At 43.1% G+C, this 20,928-nt stretch overlaps 1 protein-coding gene across 1 annotated transcript; it reads right to left on the reverse strand.

The window, feature by feature from the left end:
- Positions 1-13,112: 13,112 nt before the first annotated feature.
- net1 (neuroepithelial cell transforming 1) lies at positions 13,113-20,667 on the reverse strand. The gene is made up of 9 exons (XM_080051270.1): positions 20,388-20,667; positions 17,320-17,427; positions 17,042-17,206; positions 16,521-16,583; positions 16,106-16,279; positions 15,729-15,986; positions 15,445-15,615; positions 15,110-15,296; positions 13,113-14,983 (listed from the first exon to the last, which is right to left on the reverse strand). Exons 1-9 carry the CDS (start codon positions 20,478-20,480, stop codon positions 14,502-14,504), a joined length of 1,701 nt encoding a protein of 566 aa, XP_079907396.1. The 5' UTR covers positions 20,481-20,667; the 3' UTR covers positions 13,113-14,501.
- Positions 20,668-20,928: the final 261 nt, after the last annotated feature.

A 20,928-nucleotide genomic window follows, 5' to 3' on the forward strand; every position in this document is an offset into this window, starting at 1 on the left:
ATTGTAGGACCTCAATGTGCGTCATCACTCATGGTCAGAAGCTTAACAATCAAATATATTTTCCGAGCCTTTAACCCTTGGTTCAACACTCACATTCATCATTTTTTTCTTACAGCTTCAGTCATCATACTACTGCTAATCTGTTTTTGCCAAATATGTGTTGGGAGGAAGCACATCGAGGAGGTGTGACATACTGCAAGCCCTGACGTCTGCTGTGGACGTCACTGATCATAACACATCTTCAGAGTCACCGATAATACTGGCATTGGTTCTTTAACTGCCTTTGCAAACACCGAATCCTGTGGAAAACTCCAAAGCTGGATGCCAAGGTGGGCCTCTTGACGTAACTAACATTTCCTTCTCAAATTGACCACTGAGGCCTGTCTGGACTACATGGTCTGTCTGACATAATGAAGCTGAAAACAGGCTCAGAGAGTAAAGAGAGAGGGGCTCATTCAGTGTATAAGGACACACAGAGAGGATTAGCTCTACCTGCTGTGAGTGTGCGGTCTTCACAGACTTTGTGTACCCAGGTTTTAATGGAGGATCTGTGGCCATCAAAGGAGGAGAGCACATAGTTTGACTGAGAGGACACCGGCTCTCTTTGATGCTGTGAGAGTGGAGCAGCCGACTGGAAATAGATCTTTACGTAACTCTTCCAGTCACCTTGTTTGACTTAAAGAAGAAGAGGGAGGGATATAGGTTGGAATGATGGTAAAGGGCACTTCTAAATACCTTACTGATATCTAGCCCTAAGGTTTCACAGTCTAATGAAATGTTTGGAACTTTCTTAAAAAGGGACAAAACTGTTTTCTGAAAAGTGACTTAAAGGTCACATATTATGCTAATTTTCAGGTTCAAAATTGTAATTTATGTTTCTACTAGAAAGTGTTTACATGGTGTGGTGTCCAAACTAGCCTTTATATTCTGTCACAGTGCCATCACTGAATCTCCTCTTTTCAGCCTCTGTGTGAAACGCTGTTTCTTTAAGCCCCGCCTTTTAAAAAGACCATTCTGCTCTGATTGGCCCTGAATCTAACTGTCGGTTTGAATCTAACTGTCAGTTAGATTCAGGGGTATCTGGGTGTGTAGCTTATCACAGGTGGAGGTAGTGCTAAGTTAGGTTGGTAATGAGGGGTGAGGCATTCCCCCTTATGACGTCATAAGGGGAGATACATCTGACTGGGGTTTTTGAACACAGGTTTTCAGCAGGGTCGAGGTGGAGAAAAAGAGAGAGGGTTGTTTGTTGTTTGTCTCTAGACCCATATAAATGTTGACACAACATGAAAAAGTGTTTTTTGCATAAAAGGTGAATTTTCAAAGAAAACCTAGTGACACACTTACCTGTTTTATTAGACTTTTAGGCATCCCATCATTTGGTTTTTACTTGTCTTATTGTATTTTATTGTATCGCCTCATTTCTTTATAGATATATATAAATATTTGAAACCCCAAAGTGATAACTATTCAATGTTTGGAGTCTGGCCATAACAGGCTCTTAATCCATGTCTGCAGACTAGTGTGAGCAGACACACTGTGGGTGGAGAGCAGAGCCAGAGAGCACAACAATGTTCCCCTGGTTTCACTGTTTTGTCTGACTAGGATACTGTTCTGTGCAGCTGAGTAGTGGGCTGAGGAGAGGAGGCCAGACGCAGCCTCCAACTCATATTTCCATGCTTTCCCCCCCGCTAACACCCCCCCCCCCCCGTTCCAGGCCTCTATTTGCTATCTGTGGATCTGTGTCTGTATTCTGACAATTATTAAGTACAGGCCCTCAAGTATTGAGGGCCCGTAACTTATTGTTATCCACCATACTTCTTCTTACTTCTTATTTCTTCCGCCACATTTTCTAGCTCTATCTCCTCCAAAACCGTTGCACTAAGACGTTCCAAATGTTCACCGAATGTGCGTCCCTACCCCACGGAGTGTGCTATTATACAGTTTTTTTGATTTTCCACAAGGTGGCGCTGTTATGATGTCCCGACTGAAAAAACTTTGAGAGGCCACGCCCCGCACACCGTAAGTCCAATTCTCTTGAAATTTCTCTCACAGGCGTACGTTAGGGTGCTCTACAAAAAAGCCTCTGGGACCATATAAGACCTGGGAATATTTTCCACTAATTAGCATAAACTGAAAAACAGGGTTCTAACCACAACTTTCTCAAATTGGACTGTATCAACACCAAATTTCTCACGAAGCCTTGGGGGACTATGATACACTATGATGTCCTTTAAAGATTAGTAGGATAGCTTTAAAAACATGTGGTAGCATGTCCCTCAAAGCTTGTCGAGATTGACCCATAGGGGGCGCCACAAATGTGAAAACCATAATTCAAAAATGCAATGTTTGACAGGCCAAGCCCCTTTTCCCCTGACTCTGATTGATTTATAATTTCTTACACTTGTACAACTCATGGTGCTCTACAATAAAGCCTCTTGGACCATAGGGAACAGCCATGATTTTTTTTTCTTCCGTAATTTGCAGGACCTGAAAAACAGTCAAGTGACATTAACTTTATGGATTTCCAACCTATCATCACCAAATGTTGTACACAGCATTAGGGGACCGACATACACAGGTGAAAAAAGTTTTAGTGAGATAACTCAATAAACATGGCCGCCCTTAACGAAAACGTCTCTGCAAGAGCGGCCATTTTTCTGCAGATTTGCCACAATTTCAACCTTCAATCGGCCACAACTTGGGACTCGAGTTTGGAAAGCGTGCAGCGGCAGTTGGTACAAGCGTTTTGAGCCTCCCCTGCAGGTACCTGGAAGAAAAAGGATAAGAACCCGGAGGTGTCAAAGTCACAAGAACAACACAAACGCTCCGGGGCAGGATTACAGCTGACACGGATCTCTGAAGCTCAAGTCTACCCTCTGTCCTCTCTCTGTGAACTTCTAACAGCGGCTTGGACAACTGGCAAACGCATCAGGCAGAGGGATCAGTGCTGAATTTAGCTGGTAATTATCCTAATCAGCCCCTTGTTTTGGTTATAGATCCCAGTCCCTTCATTGGGGGGGTAGTGGACCACACAGCTTGGAGGAAATGCCTCTGGGGGGGGTATAGCCCTACAATCTAACCGATTTCCTCCAGGGCCGAATGCCCTCAGACAAGGATCTGTGTGGTCTTGGGGAAAGTTTGGATATTCTGTAAGCATTGGTAATTTCAACTCCAGGTTTCCCCGCCCGTACCCCCTCAATGTTTTGTCTGTGGAATTATATTGTGGGACACTTGGTTCTGGTAAAACGAGAAGAGGGGTATTTAAGAGAGATTCCTTACTCTGCTGACATCCTTATGGTGGAATGAACTTCTTTATCCTTTCCTATCTCAACCCTTTATTATACAGCTGCATTTCAAAGTGTTTTACGTCAGGTCATGGCATACAATCTAAACGTTAACCTGGCTTACAGCATGTTAAATTCGGACTTTGAACAAGGGAAAGGATTGTAAGAGAGAAATTGGTATCATAAGATGGAATCATAAAAGACAAAACCAAGGTCAATATATTGTCCTGGAAGACGGAGGAACATTGAGAGTGGGAGTTGTATCAGATAAGCACTTCTTTCCCAAACAAGGGTTTTAAAACTGAGATGCTGTGTACACAGATGTAGCCTTCACTCAAAACACAGATTAATCACTCTCTAAATCCCTCTGTTATGAAGCCGCCTCTTCACAGCCTTCAGTGAAACACACACATGTGCACAATGTTCCCAGAAGCCTTATAATATCGATCATGTGTGTCCTGACCTTGATGCTGTTAAATGGAGCGGCGGCGCTTGCCAAGATGCTCCAGCAGCCACTCTGTAATTAGACAATCGTAAACGGGTTTGATCAGGCCATCTGTGTTTTGAACACAGTTACATAATGTCAGATGAAAAGGTCAAGTGAGGTGTGAATAGATTTGACATAGATCAGTGGTTGCACTGAGAAGGCAATTTAGCATTTGTAGCATTTACAGGGCTACTTTTAGCTTAAACTTGACCATGACAATGTCGTTCCCCGTGAACTTGCGCCAGAGCAGTTTTTAAAGGAACAGTTCAACAACATTGGAAATACATTTATTTGCTTTTCTTGCTGATGAGGTTAATATCAGTCCTGTCTCTTGTCTGTTAACTACAAAGAACGATCCAGAAGACAATGAGCTAGCTAAAAAATTACCTTTAGACACTCTGTTTTTATGCTAAGCTATGCTAATCATCCCTTAGCGCTCACTCCACAATCACCCAGCAGTAGATGAGAATGTGCTAAGAAGCAAGAAAACAAATAAGCCAACACCACAGTCAAAGTCAAAACTATTTTATTTGTGACATGCGCAACAATTACTGAAGCTCTGGGTTTCTCAGGCTGTCTCCAACAATGCTCTACAAAATGTACAAAGAAAGACACGCGAGTGGAGAAGGGAAATCTGAAACACAAGATGTAATACAAATAAAGTAAATCATTCTGACAGGCCAACAGTTTAACCAGATTAGCTAAACAGTTGTTGCTATTTTAGGTGTCTGGGTCTTCAGCTGATTAACAGGATAGGAAAGCAGAAAAAACATTAATAATAAATAAATAAACATATTTCTCGTGCACCAAATAGTTGTTTGATTATTGTCTAGAAAAGGACATTGAAAGGGGTTGCAAGTAGACATTGCCTTGTTTTAAAGGATCACAGGAAAAAAGGATTTAACACTACTGATTTAAACCATTTATTTTGAAAGAGTGAGCATACCCAAATTGTTACTAATAATGTAATTTAAAAAAGTACAGAAACTGAAACAATGTATCAGGTGTTAACTATGATTGTTGTTTTCAAAAAGCAAGGGTTGGTAATTATTTTAACCATTATCTTACCATTGGTGGCTACACTCTCAATTAACAAACAACCTTTCTTTCTCTCTGTCTTCTTTCTAGCAATGTTGCTTATTACTTTTGCGAGAGCAATGTTATCTGTCCAGATAACAATGGTTGGCAAATGACAATAATTAGACCAAGTTTGTAAAAACGCAGAATCATCCTCAGTATGTGTTAGCAAAGCTAGGCTAATAGATACATGCCCACAAGTATTCACCTAATCCTACATTTCTATGCATAGTTACCCAAGATCTGTCTGTTTCTCTTGTGGCGCCTGCAAATTTACCCAGTTCGTGTATGGTAATGGTTTTCTAACACGCACATTTCGGCTCTATTCCTTAAAAAGATAAGAATCATTCCACCACTGCAAAATGGGGGGGGGGGGGGGGAATCAAAGAACCTAATCCACCAACTAGCCTACTCTCCAGTCTGTGGCAATGGGCTCATTAGCTCTAAGCTATCATACAATACTTTCATAACCATTAACCATTACCTGGGAATGTGGCATGCTTTAATTCCCATCGGAGCCACGAAAAGAATATTTATGGGAAATCATACTGTACTAGCAGGTCCCGGGGCAGCTGTGTCTCGCATGGAAAAATGAACTGTGGCTCCTGATGTAGACATGGGAAAAATGGCAGGACCATTTATGGGTTGTGGTGCAGTGAGAAAGGGGGCTACAGAGGAACGAGCTCTCGCTACAATCAGGAGATAATCTTGGATTCTCGGGTTTCCAAAGAGAGAGAGAGAGAGAGCCTTGTTTCTCGGCTAATCTCTTTTCTAACATTCGGAGGCTTGGACGGGAGGGAAAAGAGAACAGTAAACAATCCGGTGACAGATTTTAAAACAAAGCGCTCGCCCCGAGGAGCATTCATACCTGACAGAGAGGGAGCCGGTCTGGTGAGGCAATAAGCAAAGGGAGGGTTGCCAAGCTGCTATTTTAGACTTAATCTGTTAGCGAGTGTATGATATGTGGAGCGGATTCCTGTTTGATAGCTCTCGTGACTGAGGCAAAGGGCTTGAATCAAAGCAGAGGCCTCCCTCCCTCCCAAACACAAACCTGCGTGTGCTCTCACGCAATGTAATAAGGCGTTTGATAACCATCTCCTTTGTAAGTTATTAAAGCACTCTTGGCAGCCAAGGGGCCCTCAAAGCGCTTCTGCTGTCCGTACCAATCGGCTTCAATGTAAGCATTTTAAGGAGTGTTTACCCTCTCCCACAGACTTACAGCGTGAAAATCACAGGGGAAAGTTTGACATTATAACTAAAGTCCAAGCGAAAACTCCAGTTAGCTCGGAGTGAGCCGTCACTGTCCGCCTTCTCCAAAGCCATGGGCCTCTCCAAGAGGAAATGAAAGAAAGCCTGGAACTCCCTCCAACACAAGAAAGCAATATCTCCATATCCTGGAGCATAGCATGAACATCACACACACACTCGTAAACATTTGTTTCACATTTGCTTTGGACTGGAACACATGCTCATTGTGCCGTGCACAAAGCGTAGCTTGTTAGCTTTAGGCCTTCTGGCTACGTTAGTTAAGTTTGTTTGGTGAAGACATTGTAGCAGGCGGGGGAGCCTTATTAGGCCTGTTCTAAAGCTGTTACTGTTTATTGCTCTCACAGGCATATTGGAACATCACATTATGACTATCTTTAGTTACATAATTGTTCTAAGTTTGATCCAAAAGTGAACTCATTTAAGTTGCTGGATTAAGGAGAGACAATGCTAACTTGTGTTGAACAGCCATTCTGTCCACTCGTGACATTTACATAGGTGTCATAACACAGAAATGTCTGTTAAACAGCAATGGGCCAGTGTCTGTTGTTTGGGTGTGTCACTCCTAGTCTAACCTCTCCCTGTCCCCTTACCCTTACCCTTACCCTAACCACCCAGCTGTGATGCCTGAACCTAATCGCCATTTTCAGGAACATAGGACTGAGGGACCAACGGGCTGTGGGAACATAGGAATGACCCCACAGCAATAGCTAGCTAAGGTTTGTTGTAATTAGCTTAACATTGGCCACAATAAAGTTAACTACTGGACTACCAGACCAACCAAGGCAGTAGACCAAGCGAAAGCAGTAGAAGCAAAATCCCAGAGTGTATTGACTTAGCCAAAATTGCTTTTTTCTGCATATGAAATACAGCTTTTCATTTGAAAGGAATTAGTTATATCCTATTTCAAATGTAACATTGTCCACCTTTTTTAACACACAACATAGCTGGGTTCTTCAACTTCATTGTTCCCCGTGGATTCTGTTTAAACAAGTTCACATTTTCTTTACAGAACTTTTTTTAATATATATCTGAAATTCAAATACAGTCAGAAACGTTGTCAGAGTTATGTAAATGAACTATTCGGAATAAAAAACTATGAACCAAATGTGTGTAGGCCTATGACACATATCTTTGTTGGGTTCTTATCAAAAAGTAAATGCAAAGCAACATGCAAAATTGTCCTCACTTCTCAACATTGCCTTTTTTTTATATTCAACAGATTATTTATGCCTGATGTTTCAATACATTTTCAATTATGTAGATATCATTTGCTACCAGTATAATAACACTTTTTAATGTAACTTTTTCCCCTCTAAATAAAATATAGTGTTATGAATAACATATTTGAGTTGGGTAGACAGTCAATTAGAAGACTGAATTTCTTATGGTAAAAATGTTTTCCTTCACTAGCAAAAATCTGTTACAGATGTGTGATGTAGAGTCAACATCTTGAATTGCCCACAAAATAACCCCCAACCTCAAAACTCCTTTGGACTTAAAGTTCACTTCTGTATGTGTCTGTGCCTTTTTTTTCAGTGACCCATTTATTCAGAAGAGTTTTGGGAGCTGTGAACTAAAATGCCTATCTTGGAAGTTTTTTTTTCCGATTCCGATTCTGATTCCAACCCAAACGGGACTGTTAAAAGGTTAACATGTTAGTTTTAAAATGAGCTCCTCTTGTAACAGTCATAACTTGTTCACAATCTGCCTCTTTCAGCACTGCTTTTTTTCTTGTAAGAGACTTCCCTCAGGCGAAAAAACATCATCCTCATTCTTTTAAAATACATTAATATTCCGCTGAGCCATTAATTATTGTACAAAGTTTGTTTGTTCTTCTTTCCCACCGTCGTAAATCATCTCCTCAGGCCAAAGGAAATCTACGAGACAAGCCGATATCAGTCTGAGAGAAGAGCGCATTGAGCATTGACAGCTCCTTTAGCAGTGGCTGAGTGATGAGTGAACTGGTTCCTGGTCTGTCCGGACTAGCAGAAACAGAGTGTATTTTGACATAAACATGGAGCTTTGACCTCCAGTCTTCTGAGGGTTAGCCCCTAAGCGCTATTGCTACTTTTGAGCTTGTTGTGGCTGTGGGAATTTGGAAAACAAATCTTAAAGTTTCATATCCAAGGAGTTTCCAGTACATGATGCATGGAGTTGCTTTTTAAGTGATACAGAAGCATTTCAAGAAACAAAGGCAGCTGGTAAGCCCTCAAATGTCTGCATGCTAATCACATAGACAATCCTTCTGTTATATTCCCCTCCCACTCTGTGTGTGGGGCTATGTGGCCTTTTTTACCATGCATGAGCCATGAGTGAATAAATTCATCACCCACGTGCTCCACACACACCGACAGAGGGCCTTCAACAGGCCGTGATGTGTTTCTTTAAATATGCACTTTTTTTTACCAATATAAATATTTGTTCCAAAAAATTAATAGCATGTCAAGTCAACATTCTCCTCAGCAATTTCCTGCACCAGCCAGGCCGGCAAATTGTCTGGAAGTTTAGACTGGCCCTTGTCCCAGGTAAATTAGCCCCTAAATAGCTCCACGGTAATATTTCCTTGACAACACAGAAAAACACACAACATGTTACTTTCTCAATCTCACCACTGCTAGAAGCCGGAGGAGCATTTAGTGGAGAAGTTGATCAGTAGATCGCTTCCAATCTTATGTCTGTATGCTAAATATGAAGCTAGCCAGCAACCCATCAGTTAAGCTTAGCATAAAGACTGAAAACAGGGGGAAACAGCTAGCCGGGCCTTGTATAAATGTAAGCCGTCAGGTTTGAAAAGTGCTTTTAACAGCTTTAATGTGTCTGACTTCAATTTTGTTTAAAGGAGTGGTTAACGTAAGAATATCAGAATCAAGATTATTGACAAATTTCACATACAAGGAATTTGCCGTGGTATGTTGGTGCTTACAATAAACACAAATTTAACTTTTTAAGGTAAATTGAGGGCAATGCAACAGGCCTTTAAAATTGATAAGTGTAAGCACACATTAAGCATCAACTGAGTGCATTATCTTGAGTTGCGTTTCTCGCCATCTGATTAATTCATTCTAAGACAGATATTCACTCTCTGTTTTGAGCTCTGTCTTGGTCTCTCCACCAACTCCTGAGAAAAATATATACATCCTTTACAGCTGTTTATTGCTCCACTGTGTTCACCAGCTAGTTGCTAACAAGATGGTATGTCTGTTGTTTGGTGCTGGGCAGGAATAGTGTACAGTCAGTTTATGAGAGATTTTTGGTTGAAAACAACTGCCTGTTGCTGGAAAAAAAGATCAATGAAAGCGGCAAGAGTGAACCGATATGTTAAGGCTGTGTCCCTGAAAACCAAAACAATGAGTTCAAAGAAGCAACAATGCTTCATAGAGCAGATCTGGTGTATGAAGCTAATTATTTAGCATTTATGCTAAATGCAGAGTTGGGTAATATTGTCACTACGAAGGACCCCTTCCACACTTGATCTATTATTTATACCAAAATATTGATTACTGCACCTTTAATAATCATGGAACAGAGGATAAGGTAACTTGGAGCGAACTGTGGAATAGGTGACAAAAAGCCAAAAAGAAGATGACCACATTACAAAAGAACAAGCTCAGAGGCCTACAGTGTACAGTCCCATTAGTTGCCTCATGCAATTCCTCACACTTCTGAGATGAAGAACTGAAATCTGTGACTTCTCAAGTGTCTTATGACTCATGTGTCACTTGGAATATCCAAAACGCATTACATTTCCTGTAACTGTGAACTCCGATCACAAATTCTAAAAGCTAAGGATTTAGACAACACCATATTCCTGAAAATGAATGAAATGCCTTTAGCTCCCATGATGTCTCCAGAATACCCACACGGGGGAATTTCAATCACGCCACTTCAGCTCATTTGTCACATTATAGGTCATGTTCGGAACTTGGTAGTCACTTCCACATTACAGTAAAGCAGAAACCGGTCGAGTGAGTTAAAGTTTATCTGATCCTTAGTGGTGACTTCTCTTCCGCTTGCTGGCTGTGTCAAGGGGGCAACTCAGCTCACACACTGAAGCTAAAGGCAGTGTGTGTGTGTGTGTGTAGCCTTGCTGGGAGTGTTTGTGGAGCCTCTTGGTTGGATGGGACACTGGTGTGAAAGGATGTGTGGGGTGATGGATCACACTGACAGCAGGCTCAGCTGTCTGTGGCCGTCAATGATCAGGCCCAGGCTTCTGTCAGTAGCAAAGAGGAGCTAGAGAGGATCCTCACTGCAACCACTGATTCTAAATGATACCAAGTATACATCGGTCTAATGTCTGGTCGAAATATCTCATATCAAGTTAATTAACCAAAATATAACGGAAGGTCAAAACACTAAATACATACACACACACACACACACACACACACACACACACACACACACACACACACACACACACACACACACACACACACAGCTTTCCCAAGCCTAACTACTCCAAAAGTTTAAATATAACTTGAAATGAAAATAAAGTCAAACTAAATATATCGCCAAAGGAGGTTTCCCATGGGTCATTTCGAGATCTCTTCTAACTTGAATAGCTCAAATATTGCATCTTATCGCAAGAATTACAAGTGAAATACACCTTATATTGCTCAGTTAAAGTGGCGTTTTTTCCAGTGCTGATGTGTTTGTGTCTGCGCTGCTTCTCAGCTGGTCTTACTCTGCTGTCTTGGCCTAAAGTGAACGTTTCGGTTGCCTCATGTATTTTGTTACGTAAAAAAATGCAAGTGCGATCTCCAAAAATAAGAGCCAATGTGTTACATAACAACAGCTGGAGAAGTCAATAGCGTGCCGCACACTTCACTCATCCACACTTTGACTCAGCAGACGGTGAAATAAAGTTCGATTTAAACAACCACTTTCTCTCTTTCTATGCATGAAAGGCAAAGGAGAATAAAGCTCTGTTTAATTTAGCCGTGGTTTACTTTTTAGAATGATTACTACTCGTTACAATCGTGATTAAAGCTTTTTGGTGGTCTCTCTCGACCAAAATAATCTTCGTCTTTTAATTGTCAACCACAATCAAATGAGCAAACCTCAAATCTGAACTGAGTTTATTTTAAGAGAGTTGTGGTACGTGGGATCTTCCATATGATGCCTTCACAATAACAGTGCTTTCTAAACTAAACTTCTGAAAAAGGTAGGTACAATGTCAAAGGTCATGGCAAAGATTTTTTTTTCTCCCCCCATCAGATTCAACAAGCCAAATTTTTTCAAATTCATCAATCAAAGGTGTGTTGGGCAGAATTGTGACAGGGACATTGCACGTACATGTATACAACATTTCAGGCTATGGATTGTTATCAGTTGGACTACCAGGATGCACAAATGTACTCTTGGTCATTGTTTCATTTGGTAACCACAACATTGGTCCTTTTATCTGATGACATGACATGATTACAATGTCCAAAAAGTTGTTAGACAGCACAAGACACACGTTGTAGCCTCAACAAACCTCCAGGTTATGTGGACGTGAAAACCAAACTGAACTGTAATATAATGACCCAGAGTTTGTGTAGAATCTGATTGTCTGACCAATCACATCGTTCCGTCCAGATATGTTTCTAAATCTCAGTTATTACTCTGAGTACAATGTTACCATAATTGATTTTTTTTTTTAATCAATCAACGTTTTCCTTTAACGGTGAGCATTCAGAGACATGGGGATACCTTGACATTTGCTTATGGACCCATCAGGCTTTTTTTCTCTCTAAAAGACCTAAAGCAGCTCTTGTGTGAGGACAAAGGTCATATAGATAGTACAATGCCTTCTGTACAAAGAACGGGACAGGAGAACATTTTGTTTTCATGGCTTGTCTGTTTGCATTCGCTACCGCTTGACTTTTGTCACAGAATGAGCTACCTCACTACTTAAGGGCTTAGCATTGTATGAAGCTTCCATTAAGGTGAATGGTCGACTATGTGGAGAGCATGAGCGAATGTTCGGAGAATGCTCTCAATTTCATGAGGCCATTACTTAAAGATATCGAAAGTAGCATCCAGCTTCTGCCAAGCAGACCAATTAAAAACAGTTAAAAACATCACATTGAGGTCTGAAATGAGGCAACCTCTCTTTGTTTTCTTTCTACTGATTACTTTCCCTATCTTGCATTATCACCCGATCACATACCAGTATAAACTCAGCATACCCTTCCAATCTGAGATTCTTTAAACCCTAGTGTTTATTCAAACCTTTGAGAGGCTCTTGTCAGGGCTTTTCAAATGGAAATGGGCAGACCTGACAAAACTGAGGTGAGGTTTCCTTGTAAACAAGTACGTTTGGTTTAACACGGGGCAGGCAGAGATGTCGCCGTTTGAAAAAGAGAGAAAAATCCTGAGTTATTCCTACACTGGAAATGTTTCTCTTGGCACCTAACTGGAACTGGGTGTTTAGTTAAAGAGTTCAGCAGCATCATAAATCAGTATGAGTATCTGGTCTGGGGCACTCCTCTCCATTCATTGTCAATGTGAGTCATACAGGCCAAGCCCCGTTTGAGGACGTGCAGGGTGTTGTGCCCAATATGAAGTCTGTGAGAAGTTTGGCAGCTCTGTAAAACACTACTTGTTTTGCTTTGTCCGTCTCTGGCTGAGAGTTGGATAACAATACCCGCATGTCACCTAATCCTTCATTATGCTACTGTTATAGCTTGCCCTCTCTCGACTACATAGCTACAAATAGATAGTTCAGCATGGAAACTGGCGATTAAAATAGCATTAAGACTGCAGACAGACACATATTTTACACTTCTACTATTGTAGGAAATAAACAAGCAAGATATAATGTGTGAGTTGATGAGCTTCAGCAGTGTTGTTTACCCACATTTTTACTTTATGCTAAGCTAAGTTAATGGACTGCTTGCTCCGAGTTCATATTCTGCGTAAATACATTAGACGGGTATTAGTATTCTTTCTAAGCTGGCAAGAAAGTGAATAAGGACAAGGAAAATAAGACATGGAGGAAATAGTTCAGTTGCAAATCTTACACAGATCTTTATTGTTCTTTGAATTACATACAGTTCGTGGCAAACAAGTCGCCCTTTTCTCTTTTCTTCTTCCCATCTCGACAGCATAACAACCGTATGCACACTTACTAAAACCTTCTTTTATCTCTCTTCCCCTACGTACTTTTTTTTTCCATCAATTAAACTCACTTGAGTTTTACCATATAACATCCATCTATGAGCAAGATACTCACATCAACTTTGACAAAGTTCATGAAGTTTGACATCTTGCCCTTACAATCTGTATCAGTTCCAAACCACAATCTTTATCCATCTTTTCTCTTCAACTTTCAACAACATTCTCTTATTTCCATCACTTGTTTATCTGTCCTGTGTGTGTGTGTGTGTGTGTCAGGACCGGTGAATACATCTGCTGCCTCTACAAGCGCAAGCAGTGTCCACACAACTAAAGCTTCATGCAAGATGCTACACTGAAAAAGTGATGATTCATTCTGTAGTCAGCTTTTTCTTTGAAAACCAACATGGCTCAGTTAAAAAATTTTGTTTCACAATACAAAACTCCTCATCTTTTCTCCGACATGATTTTGACATGGGATTCTTTGCAGTGACTACACTTCATCGTGATGTCTTTGTCCCAACAGAGAAAAAATGAAATCTCTTCTGTCACTGGATTTAAATTAATGCCTCTGTAAATGCAAAAAAAATTAAAATAAAAAAAAATAATAATCTGTCAATAAAGGAATGTACAAAAATAAGACGTGTAATCTGATCTGATTGATTTAAAAAAAAAATCAGATTTTAACAGAGAAATTTGTAGCTTTATGTAGTACATCTCATTGTTTCAGGGGACATTCTATCCCCTTCTTGCCTGCTGAACATGCTCAAAATTTTCAAAAATAACTTCACCTAAAAGCTAAAACAGTGCTGCTTTATGATACCTACAAAAATACTACAATACATTTTTTGAATATAAAAATGTAAAACTTTCATTAGTCCCCCCCAATAAGGTCTAAAATAATGCTTAAATATCAAATTAAAAGTAAACAGGATTGAATGCACCTCCTCTTATCTTCAAGAATTCCACACACCGATAACACACACCGATTCCTGTGTGAAATGTGTGTTTGCTTCTCATTACGCTTCCCTTTTGTTTTAGAATCGCATTGTCTCTCCAGAATCCTAGTCTCTGTTGGGATGCACTTTGGTTGGAGGGGTAAGGTAAAATAGCTGCCGAAGAGGACAGTAACACAGAACACTGTTGTAATAATAATAATACACACGCCGACACACATAAATACAAGTCCCACGCTTTTCTCCACAATGTCTTTTGTTTTTGGGCATTTATGTACAAAAAAAGGTAAAAAGTCCAACCAAAGGAGTCCCATTTATCTCCTCAGTTCACACCATGGTCTCTTTTCTCTTCCCTAAAGAACACAGAGACTTCTTGTCCTTTTTGGTTTTGTGTGAGGTGAGAGAGGAGAGCGGGGAGGTTGAGGACGTGGAGGACAATGAGGACGTGGATGAGCGTGAAGAGGTGGACCCCGTGGTGGTGCTGGTAGGACTGGGTGTTGAGCTGCTGCAGGGCGAGGTGGGTGCAGACTGGGAGACCTGCTGCTGCTGTGGCCGGTTCTCGTTTGCTTCCTCCATGTGGACGATGACCGAGGCGGAGGAGGTGCGGCGCTTGGAGCGGGCGTCGCAGTGCGGCGAGGAGGGAGAGGAGGGAGAGGAGGAGGAGGAGGGCTCTCCCAGCGGCCGGTGGACGGAGATGGCCCCGCGCAGACAGTTGAGCCACTGCTGCTTGTGGAAGATGTCGTTGACCTGCAGCGTGTGGGACTGCGCCTGGCTCGGGTCGTGGGAGCGCACGCGGAAGATGTTCTTGGCTGGAGGAGGAGATGAAGTGGAATTAGCAAATTGAAAATATTTGACAGGGGAAAATCTACTGTAAGGAATCTACATTAGCTAGTACGATATTAGCACTTGTGACTTTTTGTGTCACGGGCTCTCACCTTTGTCTGAGTTGCTGAACGCGCCTCTGAAGGAGCCGCCCATCCTGACGTCTCCATCCTGCAGGTCCTCCAGCACCAGATCCTGCACCGGGATGGGCTGACGGTAAACCTGGAAACAGTGACGCTCGTTCCTGGTGACGGGCCGGGTCAGAACCAGCAGCTCCGTGAACAGGAACACATGCAGCTTCTGGAAGGGGGAAAAAAAGGAAAAAAGATTTAAAACCAGAGCATTGATATCTTACATAATCACCAGTTGCCTAATAATGAGCCTGATTGCATAATATGGGGGTATGAGGAGCTTGTGTTGGTGAGAGGAAAGTGTGCGTTTTGCTCACCGTTCCGCTCTTGTTGCGTAGCTCGCCGTGACACAGCAGACTCTTGCACTGCTCGATCAGAGGGTCTTTCTGCCGGTCGTCCAGATACTCCAGCTTGTCGATGTAGTACTGGCACTCTGACTCTCCCTTCTTCATGTTGATGTCAGACAGAACGCCCTGGATGATGGTGATCTAAACACACCAACAAATCAAAATATTAGCTTCAGACACGTTTTCCAAAAGAAACAATATTAAAGATAATATCAGATCCTGTATTAAAAAACAGAAGCATGTCCTTGACTTACCGCTTCATCCAGACTGGCGGCGTCCGGGTGCTCTGTTGGTGTGTGTTTCAGTATCTCTTTGAGCAGGAGTGGGTATTTGACCAGACGAGAGCGTGGGATGTCCAGGAAGCTCCACAGGTCCAGCTTCCTGCTGAAGGGCGACTCCAGACATCGCTGCAGGAAGTCCTGCACGCGCCGGTCCTGCTTCTTCTGGTCCAGCAGAGCCTTGGCTGCCAGCTGGTTACTGCAGTAGTTCTTGTAGGCATTAAGCCTTGGCAACTGTGAGGGAAGAAAAGGACAATTTTCACTAATGCTGCCTTCCTTGATTGGACCAAGCCAAGTTTTTGAACAAAATCAAAAGAGGGTTGAGGAAGTAGTTGGTGGCAGGAAACACTTACCCAGCTCACGACAATCTGTCCGATCTGGCCCACGGTCCCATCTGGCCCTGTGGCTTTAGACAGCAGCGCCAGGAGGTCCTCGTGCAGAGGGATGTAGGTGTCCAGGTTGCCGAAGATGTGCGTGAGCTCCTCCTCAGACATTATGGAGAGCTTCAGCATCGGGTCATGGTACGCCTGTGTACGGGAAAAGAGCCAGAATGGTCACATAACAACATCCCATCAAGGCAAAGAGGAGGATGCTAAGAATAGTTCCTGAAGAGCTTTTAAGGGGTACAAGAGAAAATACAGAGGAACAACTAATGGCTTTTTATAGTTCCTGGCTAAGCTATGTGGAAAGCCTGCCAGACTTTGATTTAATCTGTTTGCTTTATATGTACTCCCTTCTGCCTCAGAGATTTTGAAAAAAAGTACAAACCTTGCGTGCGAGCTGGAGGTCCTCAATCAGGTCCTGTTCTCCACGGGACAGCTCAAATATGGCCTGAGGAAAAGGGAGGCACAACAAAGCACATGAATCAGGATGTCATTACATTAGAGCTACTGATAGCCGTTAGGCCAAATCTAAATCTGCACTTGTGCCAAATGGCTGGGGTCAACTTTTAAATTTGTCTGGCTGCTCTCTCAGTCTCTGTGTTTAAAATGGAAACATTTTTATGGCATCAGACATATTCAGGACAAGTGGGGATCCAGGGCAGGAGAGCGTTTGTTTGTTGGCTTGTCAGCTACATGTGAGCTCACACAGACTGGGACCTGAGCCCTGGATGGCTTTTAGTCTCATTTAGATGATTCGACATGAATACCACAGGGATGTGTGAAAGCCTCTGGTAGACAGGTAGAATTTACCACTGTCTGGATTTTTTGACTGTTGCGAGTACAGTTTATCCCTTTGTTTCCTAACCACACTCTACTGTATTTTTGTGATTCAGAACTGATCCTTACCTCCTGCCGCTTGATCTCTTTGGTGGAGAAAGTCCCCTTCTGGTGGACATCTAGCGTTTCCGACCACAGCGTGCTGTTCCTCCTTTTGGGCGGTGTTGGGGCCACGGCCTTGCTGCAAGGCTTCTGGGGCACGCCCGGCGACTTGCTATCGCCCCGGAAGGAGGCCTGCACGTGGGAAAGAGGAAGATGTCAGACATGTTGCAATTGGACGCCACGTTTGTTTAGTGCAACATGCATAAGTCCCTCTCCCCTTTGTGTGCGCTGTCATGGGAGCTTACCTGGATGGTTTGGCCGAAGCGCCGGACGGCCCCATTCTTGACCGGAGAGATGAGGTTAGCTAGAGACGTCACCCTGCCGAGAGGACGGACACGCTTGGTGCTGGGTTCCTGAAGAGGCAAGAGAAAAATGGAAGGAGAGATTAGTCAGGCAATTTTGTCATAGCTTATGTCAAAGAAATCTCCTAACTTTTCATTTAGTGTGCGGCAACACAGAACGAATAAATCAGTAAGGCCAAATGTGAGATTTTCACAGACATCAGCAGTGAGTCCAGGCACTCCCTAGTGACTTTCTTGTGATAAAACACGTCAAGTTCCATAATAAATCCTCATTATTGACTCCACTCCATGCTCTGGGGGAGAGGAAATAGGAGTAGCTGGGACTGAGATCACGCCACAGACAGACAGACTGGCGGAGAGTTGGACAGACAGACAGACATTGAAGAGAAGGAAGCTGCTACAGCAGCAGCTGTTGACTCCATCATGTGAAGAGTCCTGGGTCAGACCGGCCCACTGTGCACAAAGAGCCCTTCTGACTGCTGATCTGGTAAGGGAAGGGGGTCTGGAGGAATGCCAGGAATGCACGAGACCCTGCTCTCAGCTGTTCCAACACCCCCTCCAAGCCTGCACACACTCTGCTACTATCTGGCCTGACAACAGCTACAACTCCTCTTGAGAGTGGATCTGTACCATGACTAAAACAGTGTGAGATAAATGCTTCTTGATGGCTGCTGCTCCTTTAACAACCTTCCCCCAGAGAGACAAAGCGATAGGGGACAGTGTGGCAGTGTGTCAGGACGGTCGAGTTAAAGAGACCACCGCTGAGAGTCGGTGGGGAAAGGAGCAGTGGTCGTAAACACACAGTGAATATGAACCCTCCTAAGTGTTTACACAGTGCCGAGTCACAGGGGGTGCACGGCGATGTTCATGGCCTTGCGAGTCAAGACAGGCTCTTCAACAGCTTTGCGTGAGAGCAGCACTATACCTGGGCCAGGTGATACCCCCCCCTACCTCCCCTCCTCTTACCTAGCCCAAAGGCTGGGAGAAAGGAGAGAGCTGCTTGGTCTTGTGCCAACAACAACAGGCTGCAGGAATCAAAGGGCTGAAGATCTGAGGTAATGATTTCAGCTCACAGAGACTCTTCAAAAACATGAGAAGATGAGACAGCAAAGGCCATTATTAAGTTTGCACTCCCTAACATTTTTCATTTGAACTACTTCACACTAATGGGGACTTGCTTGCTAGAATTGTGCACCACCACACTGCTAAACGCTGCTTGTGTTTTCTCCTGACTCAGGCCAAATGGGGTTTTGCCTTGGCTCAGCAAATCTGGGGAAACAGAGCAGCCATTGAGGCTCCGGGGCCCTGCGGACACAGCTGTGGAACAGATTTGCTCGGTCTGGTGTGGCCTGTGAGCTGCTGTGGCTGCGGTCGAATCGTGGGTCTGCGGTGGTCAGGATCTCCATGTTGGAAGAGACCAGCCAGGCAGCCTCGCAAGCTTAGCAAGCCCTCTAGTGGCAGGCAGCGGCAAAGAGATGCCACATGTCAACGGCTTCGACTGGGGTCTACGCGCAAAGACTGAATTATTTTGACTTGTCTGTACGAAATACACTTGCCAGGCTATAATGTGAGACCTTTTAATAACAGTAGAAGAACAAAACAAAGTAAAATCCAAAAGTTACAGGAGGGCTGGGGTTTTTCCAAAATCAATAATAAAAACGTGTGTTGGCCATTGTGCCCTTCCTGTCCTTCGGGAGCCGGCCTTAGAATAACAAAAAGCTACTAGTCTCAATCTTTTATTAATCATTTGTAAAACAAAAGAGTGCAGACAGATGGAGAAAGTTGCTATTCCTGGCAGTGTGATCCAGGACCAATGTGGAGTTACGACGAGTCTGGCTCACTTCAGGAAACCAGACTGTTCCGGGGTTTGTGCTGCTTCTTTGGATAACTATTATCAGTGAAACAAAGCCCGTCCAGACAGACATGGTGTAGACGTTCAGTGCACTCTTCTCAAATCTCAAACCCAAGATTACAACCTCATAAACGTCAGGACTTTTTGGGGGGGCTCCCAAAAGAAACTCCCTTCCTGTGCTTTCCCTTTGATGTAACCTTGAGTGCTGAGAGCTAATATCCCAGATGTGTCCCTGTGACTACTACACAGCTTGAGGAGCTGAGAATAGAACAGGCAGACCAGAGCCGAAAGAGGCGAGGTCATCAATAAGTCACCACAGGAAGAAGAAGGGTGTAATCAATTGTGTCATTCTGTGAAAACTCACTTCATGAATTGTCCTTAGACTTCTCCTTTTTCTTTTGGTTTACTGTCAATGAAACCACATCTTCCTCAAATGTCTTCCGAAGGAGAACCATGCAAGCCTCAAAATGGGGAACGAAGGAGCTGATGTAATGACTTTTATAAGTACAGAGAGAACACACCTGGGTTTCAACACCTGTGACCCTTTAATTCTGTTTGCAGCTGAAGGAATGCTCTCAGGCTGCTGTGCTGAATTTGCATCAAAGAGAACGTGGTTTAACTTCAAATGTCAAAGAGCAAAAGCAAAGTAATCCCAGACTGGAGTGAACTCAAAGGACGCAGGGCTGTTGACTGAGAGAAACCCCCTGCCGCTGCACAGTTTGAGGTATTGACTCTCCTGATATCTCCATATCCCACTGAGGCTGAGCTGCTTGTTGGGATGCATATTTAGGTACAGACAAGGAATACACAACACTACGGGGGGTCCGGTTCACTGTTGCAGTGTAACCCAATGATTAACTTTTCCAGGTAAGGCAGTATCTCAAGCATTGTTTTAGTGCCCAAGCACAAAAAGTCAAAAGGTTCAAAGTCTCATCTTTAAGGCGCAAGGCAATTGAAAGTCCAAACGCACAAACTCGAACAAACAGTTATTGCTTAAGTGAGATAAAAAACAGGGTTAGGCGCTGATTCACTCACAATCTGACATACAGAGATATGACTTCATCTAAATGAGTTCCTGTCAAACATTTACTGAAAGACACAGGCAATAGCTAAACAAAGCAGAAATATCACCAAGCGTCATGATGGTTTTGCATCTCACCTCTGAGTCTTTGTTGGCTTGGTTCTGGCAGTCTATCACTTGCAGAGTCCGTTTGATAGGCACCAAGCTACCCAGTTCATCGTAAGCCACCATAGCTTTCAGTAAAAACACAATATCCTCTTTTAATCCTGGCGAGTCAGCTTCAAGTAATCCACATGAGAAAAAAAGGTGATGAGTCGATCAAAGGTTGTACGAAAACCTAAATAAATACACCTTCCCCCTATGAGTCTTCTTTTTCGTCCCTCATGGGCTCTCTGTCTAAACGGTCCTCTCACACACACTTTCTAAACTTTGTTCTGAGCTGCACTGACGGAGGGAGGGCTTTATACCAGGAGGACAGACGGGGGAGGAGCAAGCCTGTGTGCTCAGCCCTCATGCTTGCAGATGAGGCGCATCAGGTTTACTCAGAAATGCCTGCAGGGTTTGTTGATCCATCCACTTAAAGTGAAAACAGTAGTGAGAATTTTTAAGATCACGGGTACAACTTACTACTAAACAGCGTTGGCGCTAACAACCCCAATGAGTGCAAATGAAGGCGAAG

Source organism: Ammodytes marinus, assembly GCF_949987685.1.
Source record: "Ammodytes marinus genome assembly, chromosome: 22".
In the NCBI taxonomy this organism is placed as follows: domain Eukaryota; kingdom Metazoa; phylum Chordata; class Actinopteri; order Uranoscopiformes; family Ammodytidae; genus Ammodytes; species Ammodytes marinus.